The sequence below is a fragment of a genome, unplaced genomic scaffold (assembly GCF_019419815.1).
Source record: "Pyrus x bretschneideri cultivar Hongxiangsu unplaced genomic scaffold, Pyrus_bretschneideri_v1 Contig122, whole genome shotgun sequence".
Classification (NCBI taxonomy): Eukaryota; Viridiplantae; Streptophyta; class Magnoliopsida; order Rosales; family Rosaceae; genus Pyrus; species Pyrus x bretschneideri.
The window spans coordinates 412,842-422,538 of NW_025999416.1; the positions used below are offsets into that span (position 1 = coordinate 412,842).

Below are 9,697 nucleotides of genomic sequence, written 5' to 3' on the forward strand. Positions count from 1 at the left end.
TTGTATGGAGTAGTTGGTAAATCCGCGATGGATGATTGCTTTCTGGTTGGGTTCCGTCCGGAGTCCTAGCTCTTGTTTGGTTCCATTGAGTTAGCCTTGAACCCTAGATTCTAGTGAATATAACTTACTCCATTTGTGTTTGTAAATTTGGGTTACAATTTTATTCCTTGGACTCCAGGTAAGAAAATATGGAGGTTTGCTTTGTAAAACTTCGCGGATTGATACTTGATTTTATTGATTAATTAACATAGTTAAATTATACATCTTGAGTCATTGAATCAATTAATTGCTATGATTGTGAATTTGTGTTGGAAAGCATTGTGATATGTGTGAATGACGAAATGACAATCTTGGTCGTGAAATGGTTGCTTTATGTAGTATGGAATCTAAAAAATCATGCTTGTCGAGTTCCATTAAGTGATTAGGGAATTCTATGCTTTTCTTTTAGAACATACTATGATAAATGTCGGAGTCTAATGAAGGGTGAACTACGAATGGTTTGATCCTATTTTAGGGTAGTCTATCATAGAGGTTAGATGCAGTCATGATATAAAAAGGAAAGTTACTGCATTGTTAAACCATTGATTTATGTTTTGGTCATGTCTTGGAGGCCATGAAAGATGAACAGGTATATAGTGACGTCACGTGTTGATCCCGAACGTATCTCGGAATTGGAGCGTGGCAAATTTATTATAATTTATTTGTTCGAATAAAAAATGTGTCAGTTCTAACTTTTGTTGGATTAGTTGTATTATTTCAAATGCAACTAACTTCTATATTAGAATTGCAAAAAGGCATTTAAGGGATGCATTCCTTAGCCAAATGACGGTAGCTTATAAATGTAAAGTTACATCTCCTTAGACCATGTGCAATGGTTTTGGGTTAAAGCTTAAAATTTTAAGCAAGAGAATATCAAGGCAGAACCTAGAAACAACTTTTTTATCTAATGGTTATGGCTTTTAAGCCCCATATTGTTAAAGAATGATTTGTTATCCTAATTTAATCACACAACCTACCCCAGTCTTAAAGACATACACATATGCACCACATGATATGAAATAGTTTTGGAAGTGGGTAGAAAGAAAAATGAAAGAATTGTATGAAGAAAGTGAATTTTGTGGAGAACAAATACACAAGTATTCATAGGGTTTTTTTGGGTCAAAGTTGAGTTAAAATATTAAAAAAATTTGTAAGCCATTGAATTTAATTGTGGATCATTGGATCAACCAAAAGCCTAATCTTGCCAACTATTTGATCAAAGAAAGAGTCGTTAGCAGAAAAACGAAAGAATTGTATGAAGAAAGTGAATTTTGTGGAGAACAAATACATAGGTATTCATAGGGTTTTTTGGGGTCAAAGTTAAGTTAAAATATTTAAAATTTTTGTTAGCCATTGAATTTAATTGTGGATCGTTGGATCAACCAAAAGCCTAATCATGCCAACTATTTGATCAAAGAAAGAGTCGTTAGGCTTAAAACAAGTGACCGAAAAAGTTGTTAGCACTGGGACCAAATTGTTGCATCTTTGTTAAGTGTGGCGAGTGAGGCGTGCCAATTGGTCGAGTGAGTCAGTTTCTTCAGCACATATATACACAGGGTGGACCCAAAGACTTAAACCAAGCTAAAACTGTCAGAGAGAGGATCCTCGCCGAATCCTTCAATCACATCCATTCATTGTATATCGTGCGGCCAGTTTTCGTCAGGTACTTGTTTATATTTAATATTAAATAAAAAAATTACAATGAATTCTGACCACACAATGTACGATAAACGAATTTGATTTGAGGATCCTCACTCAAATTGTCAAGGGAATCTGGACCAAAAGTTCTCTCTCTCTCTCTCTCTCTCTCTCTCTCTCTCTCTATGGCTTATTAAAGCCCAATAATTGGAAATACTTTAGAGGATTTAAAGTTCAAATTTTAAGCTTTACCTAACCATTGCATTTGATCAACCACCATTGGGGTTGCCTAGTGGTTGGAGACGAATTTTAGGCCTGCATTTCATACTGTACATCTTGAGTTCGATTCTTGTCATTGGTGAATCATCTGTTTATTCATGTCTTTCTCCTTATCCATCAATTTATGATCGAAGGAGAGCCTTTACTTAAAATTGGAAGGGCGGTAGATTCGTGGAAGCACTTGTTCTTCCATATTTTGGAACTTAGCTCCATAAAACAATATACTAATTACGGATGAACTGCCAATTTAGTCCCTGAATTATCACCTGAGTGAAAATCAACCCTAAACTATTCTTTTAGAAAAATTAGTTCTTGAATTATAAAAATATGCCAATTACATCCCTAATATTATATTCGAAGTTACTATATTCAATTTTTCGTCAACTTAAGTCATTTGACACACTTTCATGTGAAATATCGTCATTTTCTCGCCTATAAGTCCTTAACATTTTATATAGGTTTCAAATCTAATGTCTAATTTACCCTCCAAAGTTAACTCCATACACTATTTCTTTATGAAAATTACCATCTAAAGTTAACTCCATACATTATTTCTTTAAGAAAAATTACCAATCTCGGGTGAACTGTCAATTTAGTCCCTGAATTATCACCTGAGTGAAAATTAAGTTAGTCCTTGAATTATAAAAATATGTCAATTACATCCCTAATATTATATTCGAAGTTACTATGTTCAATTTTTGTCAATTTAAGTCATGTTATTTGCATGTGATACACATTGGAGGGTATATTGGTAAATTTTCATAAAGAAATAGTGTATGGAGTTAACTTTATATGGTAATTTTCATAAAGAAATAGTGTATGGAGTTAATTTTGGAGGGTAAATTAGACGTTAGATTTGTAACCTATATAAAATGTTAAGGGCTTAGAGGCGAGAAAATGACGGTATTTCACTCTAAAGTGTGTCAAGTGACTTAAGTTGATGAAAATTTGAATAAAATAGCTTTGAATATAATAGTAGGAATGAAATTAGCAATTTTTAATGAATTTAGCGACTTATTTTACCGAAAAAATAATTCAGTGACCTAATTTTCATTGAGGTGATAATTTAGGGACTAAATCGACACTTCACTCTATTAGTTATTGAAAATGGTAGAATTTATTTTGGCCGTGCCTTGAAGTGAAATTGTATCGTATGTTAGCTTAGAGAGGTTAGCGAACTACTACTATCTATAAATTTCTCAGCTATATTCAATTTCAACAACAATAGAAGCAAATTACCTAAGTAAAACAATGAAATATTAACAAGGTAAAGAAAAATAAAACAAGAAATATAGGAGGATGGATCAAGAGGAGTGTACCGGGCAAAGCCCAGCCAGGTTATCCATTTTTCTGTTGGGGCACCTGAAAACGCTGTCGTTTCGTTGCATCTCTAGGCGGGCCAAAAAATGAAATAGGAAATCTTAGCGCGCCATAAACCTCTTTACACCTTCCTCACTCTCCTCACACTTTGAAACCCTAGCGAGTCGGAAAACCAGGGTACGGCGTCGTTTACCCTGCAAAAACCCTGGATTTTCATCGTTTCTGCCCTAGCAATGTAAGTGTCTCTCTCTCTGTTTTGTCATTTTCGCTAGAAAGGTCATAGGTCATCTGATTTCTCGTTTGGGTAAATGGGGATTGTGCAAGATGTAAATTTGCAACTTGAGAAATGTCAAATTGGTTTTTTTGTGTGTAATTTTTGGAATGCCGTCAGGCAATGTTTGGTTGCTCAGAAAATGTAGGAAAACGAGATAACGGAAAAAGAATCGGGATTTACCTTTTGGGTTTTAGGGATATTTGGTTTGTAGCATGTAGCCAGAAGCATAATTGTGGTTTTTTCTGGTGTTTATTTGTAGACAATTTCAAGGGGGTTTAATCCCGTTATCGGAATTGACTGATCGTTACAAATTTGCCTTGCCTAATCTGCGATTCTTAATTAATTGGCAAGTTTAGATTGCATAATTAATTGTCACAATTCCATAACAATGACAAATTTGATTGCTATATAAAGAACGGAATTTTTTAGTGTATTTAGTGAGGGCACCTAAAAAGTTGCTATACTTAACTACAGTGGTTTCAGTAGCTTCTTTGCTCGTATTTTTGAACCTGACACCGTTAAATACGGAATCTAAAACATTTTCTTACAGTTAAACTTTAGGCAACTCAGTCCGGAAGGCAACAATTGACTGTAAACGACAAGGGTTAATCATCATCTTGGCTTTCAACTATTGATACTTTCTAGTGGAAGTTGGGACTCTCATGCAGTAGTCCCATTTTTCTTCTTTACATCTATCTCTCTCTGTGTGTGTATGGAGAAAAATATGGATCCACCATCTCCAGGCTGCACAGGTGCAGAAGCAGTACTAAGTCTCCAACCCAACTCATCAATTCCTATTACATATCACCCGCTCTTTGGTCCTCACGATGATCTGATCCTCCTCGAGGTTGATCAGAAACTTCTCCCTGATGTCCTCCACCAAAGGTGAGGGATAAATTAAACTACTTTCTGGAACTTTTGTTCTTGGGTCAGTAGAGTGTTATTTATTGTTACTTATTTGCGATTTCTTTTCTTCTCTTCTTCATTTCTCTAGAGTAACTGTTAGAGGACAGCCTGATGAAGATGCAGTCCTCTGCACGGAGTCAAAAACTTATGCAATGAAGTCCGTTGGAACTTCAAATTCTGTTTTTCTCATACCCCCATCAGGTCAATATAATACTTTTGAAAGCCCAAAGTGTTCCAATGAGAACTATCATGACCCCCTATCTGTTGCTTCCATCATTAAGATTGCAACTGGTAACATGGAGCTTGTTGAAGTTGCTCCCCGACTTGACAAGCTAAGGTTGCTACTTTCCCAGAATCCTTACCGATCTGATGAGGACATAGAAATGGTGGATTTAGAAGAGATGGAGAGAACGAATGCTGGGCTGTATAGATGGAATGATCTCATCGAGAAGGTTCAAGCTAGCGATTACGAATTAAGGATTGGATTGCGGGCTCTTTCAGCAGTGGAGATAAATGGATATTGGAGAATTGTCGATGAGAAGTACATGGGCACAATTCTAAGGATGCTTTTGCACAATTCAGTGTTGAATGATTGGTCCTTGTCTTTGCTTAATCAAGATGATGTTGTTAATATGTTGGAATCAGATGGCTTTCCTCACAAACTTGCAGACCACTGCTTGCATATTTTTGGTAATAAGATGACTGAAGGTGCGATTACAAGTCGTATGTGGAAGTTGGATGAGAGAAAGGTATGTGTGCATTTTGCAAGAGAAATCTTGAGAGATGGGAAGAGGAAGATGAAGAAGTTCATGGAGGAATGGGTTCGTAAGGTTCCCGAAGGGATGGCAGCCAGTTTTGACATATTGGAAGGTGAAGTTTTGATAGAGAAGCTTGGAGCTGAGACATGGATTCGAGCCTTCAGTGTTTCATCTCTACCCTACAATCCTGCAGAGCGATTCTCCATCCTTTTTAAGGAGCGTGCAAAATGGGAGTGGAAGGATCTACAGCCCTTTATCAGGTTGGTTTGTATTTCTTGTGATCCTCCATTTTCCTTTTCTGGTGTATTCCTGTTTTTGAGACTTTGATCAAAAGTAATTTACATTTTCCTTGTCTGAATCTACTTCTTAGGGACTTGAATGTGCCGGGCCTTTCTGCGGAAGGTTTGCTTCTCAAATACACTAGAAGAACACAACCAACTGCTGATGCAGAACCAGTCTTCAGCGCGAGATAGGATTAGCGTATCTGTTAATTGGCGTTTCTGTGGTACTAGTAGTGTCATGTGTCAGCGTGTGTGCACTTGTGAATTGGCTATATTGTTAACAAATCAAGTAATGTCTTCTACATAATATCGTTCAATGCACTCTAATGAAAAGCCTATTCGATTTTGTTCGGAGACTGCGATAAACATTCAGAGGTGCATCACTCCCCGTCCTTTTGCAAGGCGGCCAACACCAACAGTGTCTCCCTCCATTTCCACCTTCGCAACCTGCAAGTCCTGCACAAACAGGCTGCTTGTCTGGCCGCCAGCGCCTCAGCCAGCAGCGGTGGGGAGACTCCCATACGTTTCTTCAACATAGCAGCCACAAAATCCCCCTTTTCATTTCAGACCACCACCCCAGCTCCTCCCACCTCCCGCAGTTCATCCCAATTAAGTTTAGGTCCATGAAGCATATGATTCAATATCCCAATAGATAAGGTGTTGAGTCTAGATTCTCTTTTCCACTCCATCGTCTTACTCGTGCATGAAGGTGTTTGGATGTAAATATTTTCCTTGACAACAATCTATGATGTTGATACACAAAATCAGTGAGACTTTGGAACAACATAAAGTGTCGAGTTTGTGACATTCGCTCGATTGCCCTGGTCACCTAGTAAGGGTAATATGTAAAGAGATACAGATAGGGAAGCAAACACAAGATGTAGGTGGTTCACCCTAAGTTTGGCTACGTCCATAGGGTAGAGACGTTCTCATTAATAGTGAAGGGTTTACACAATACATAGGTTCAAGCATAATCATCATTAGTGAGTTCTAATGACGGGTTTAAGTACAATAATGATATTCGTTATTATATGTAGGAGAATGATCTTCTTTTATAGTTGAGAAGAGTCTCTAGCTTCCATCCGCAGTCAATGTGGGACTTTAGGAACTTTGTTCTAACGTTGACACGTGTCGTATTGTGATTGGTCTCTTGGGTGGAGGGAAATTCTTGTTCTTCGGCAGGGGTGCCTTAGCATGAACCCTTCAATAGATCCTTGAAGGTATGAAGGTGACCAGTGTTTGATAGTTTCGGGATTGATAAAGTACGGTACAAACATATGACAAAATAAATTGGAGCCCAAGAGTACATCTTGTGTTTTCTTGGTTTATAATGCACAACATATTGGCTACAGATGTTAGACCCTGTGATAAAGTGTGTATATCAAGACATGTGGTGTTTCATGCATCCTCTTTTCCTTCCTCCAAACTCATGTATGATTTCAGAGTTAGTGACCTGTTGAATCTTATGACCAGTTTGTAAGGGATTCCACCATCGATAACGAACAACCCGACTTAGACTTGTATTTGGGGGAGAAAATCTTGCTTAGGGCTCAAAATTTTGATATTTTGTCGGATGGATGACAAATGGGATTGAATATCCAATTTTACATTAGATAGTGCGAGACATTTTGACTATTCCTGCATCCACATTGGCTTCAAAGTCTACATTTGGCAATAGTATAAGATTATCAACTCACATCGTAGTTAGCTTCATTCAAGCACAGTGGAGGCTCACATGTGTGCTCGAGACTGTTTGTAGAGTCAGATGCGAGGAATGCTTACTGTAAAATTTCATGTATTTATAGGGATAGGATTCGGGGATACATTTTGACACATATTTTGAAGGGTCCACTTTGTAATGTAATTCAACAATTTGAACCATTTATATTTTAGTTCATCATTCATGGATCATTTTTGCAATATATATATATATATATTAGACAAATAAAAAATCATTAAGACATTCATTCATGATAAAGAAAATGGACGAATACAGTTTTACAAAGAAACATTAAATTTAACCCAACAATCTCTGCATAGCTTTGGAAAAGATAGACGGGTGGATCGTTAAAATACATTACAGATTGGGCTCTACAAAAACGTGAGTCAAAGTGTTTATCAAAAACATGTGTCCCCGTATCTTATATGTATATATACGTTTTTGTGAGGCTTACTCTATAATGTATTTCAACGATTTAACCGTCTATCTTTTATGACTTACCTCAAAAATTACCCAATCTGAAACTCGTTTTCCAATTCATTCACTTCAAATGAATATCTTAGTGGTTTTAGATTTGTCCAAGTTTTTGCAATGATGATCTATAAATGATGTATTAAAATATAGACAGTTCGAATCGGTGAAATATATTATGAAGTAAGCCTGCAAAATGGATGTCACAATGTGTGTCAAAAGAGAGTGTCCATGAATCCTAAATCATATATATAGGGAATTATTATTAGTATTTCAAAAATCTCATTTAGCACTCCAAACTTTCTATAATTAGAAAGAAAAATACACTTGTGAGGAATGTCAAATGAGATTTTTGGAGTGCTAATAACAATTATATATATATATTTCATAATTTACCTGCTTAGCCTAATTTTTATTTTTATTGTGGAATTAGATTATGTGAAGTCTAGAGTTAGTAGTATTTGACTTTTCTTGTTAAACTTGTAATATTTTATTACACAAGCATTTTAGATCAATTTTCATTAGATTAGGCTTTATACACTTAGTATTAGTATCGAAGTTTGAGAAGTTAAAGATCCAAGTGTAAATGGATGTGGTTCAACAAAAGTCAAGTTATTTTATGCATATGTATTTCACTTTTAAATTTCTATGCACTATGATTAGTAAAACACACACATGAGTTGGTCTGACACCTTTTATACTGAAGTGATTCTTTCACCATTGTTCCTTTCAGATTGTATTTGCACTCGACAAGTGTCCTTGTGTTTTGTACTTCAGCTAATCCAAAAGGAAAGATCTTCTTGTTTTAAAAGGTGTTGTAGGTGCTTTTTGGCCTACGTTTGGAACTTTATTTTCAAAGAATGTTTCTGTTTTTCCTCTCCAACAAAAACCTTAGAAGCAGCTCCATATAATAGGTTTAGATATTGAACTTGTTGTGTTATCCTGATGTGAACCTTATTTTCACTAGTGGATTGGACTTTCTGGAATCCCTGGTTTTTTAACCTAGCTAGGGTTTTTTCGAGCAAAAAGTTGTTTTGTATATTTCAAGCAACTTGTCTACTTATATTATTGTTTATGCTACTTGCTATTATTACGTGATATGATAAGTGAATAAGTTTTATGCATGAATACATGTTATTAAAATTGAACTGGGTAGAGTTTGACTAGTTGAGATTTCTAGTCATTTAAGTTTATATGTTGCAACTGTGTTTTCTCTCAGTAACAAACTTATAACTTGTTGACCAGCTCGTCTAAGTAGTCTACAATTTTTAATTCTTTTTGTTGCAAGATATTCTGCCTTGTACCATTTTCATATTCAAACTCTTCTACTCGTGTTAAAGATTTCCCGTTAAATAATTTTTTTTTTTTTTAACTTTTTGGTTATTGTTGATTAGTTGGGAAGCTAAGTCACTTTGTACATTTCTTTTAAGTCATAAGATTTTGTTTGCCAAACCATTAGAGTGTTCGAAGGTTTAGTTTTGGATATTTACTGTAGGGTAGTCTAAATTTAGAGTTTTGAATTATCTAGTATTCAAGTGAATGATTACCTTGAGTTTTTGGAAGCTTGGAGTGTAGAATTATGCCCACAAAGTCACTCATTTGATGAATAACTTTTGGAACTTATCATGTTAAACTCTTGTTTAGTTTAATGGAAGGACATGGTTTATTGTTAATCACTATTTAATGTATTATGTGTTTAATCAAGAACAGAATCCAATGAATGTAATCAACCTAAGTTAGAAGTGATATAAGTGTTAAACCAACGAGATCTTTCTCTTACGTTCATTTCTAAAATGTTCCTAACCATAGGATTATCAATTGGGCATTGACAATTCACTAACACTAGTATGTGTTAGTCAACTCAAATGGAAGTATGACTAATCTCAAGGCCATTAGTGTTCGGACACTAAGACAAACAAATAGGTGCTCCAAAGGTTGGTGAGGTATACTGAACAACGATCAACAAGCATACATATCAGGTAAGAACTCATTGGTTACAATAATAAAAAGT

At 35.7% G+C, this 9,697-nt stretch overlaps 1 protein-coding gene across 1 annotated transcript; it reads left to right on the forward strand.

Moving 5' to 3' along the window:
* Positions 1 to 3,362: 3,362 nt before the first annotated feature.
* LOC103929755 (sister chromatid cohesion protein DCC1) lies at positions 3,363 to 5,841 on the forward strand. The gene is made up of 4 exons (XM_009338990.3): positions 3,363 to 3,511; positions 4,101 to 4,435; positions 4,545 to 5,474; positions 5,585 to 5,841. Exons 2-4 carry the CDS (start codon positions 4,263 to 4,265, stop codon positions 5,685 to 5,687), a joined length of 1,206 nt encoding a protein of 401 aa, XP_009337265.2. The 5' UTR covers positions 3,363 to 3,511; positions 4,101 to 4,262; the 3' UTR covers positions 5,688 to 5,841.
* The last annotated feature ends 3,856 nt before the right edge of the window (positions 5,842 to 9,697 follow it).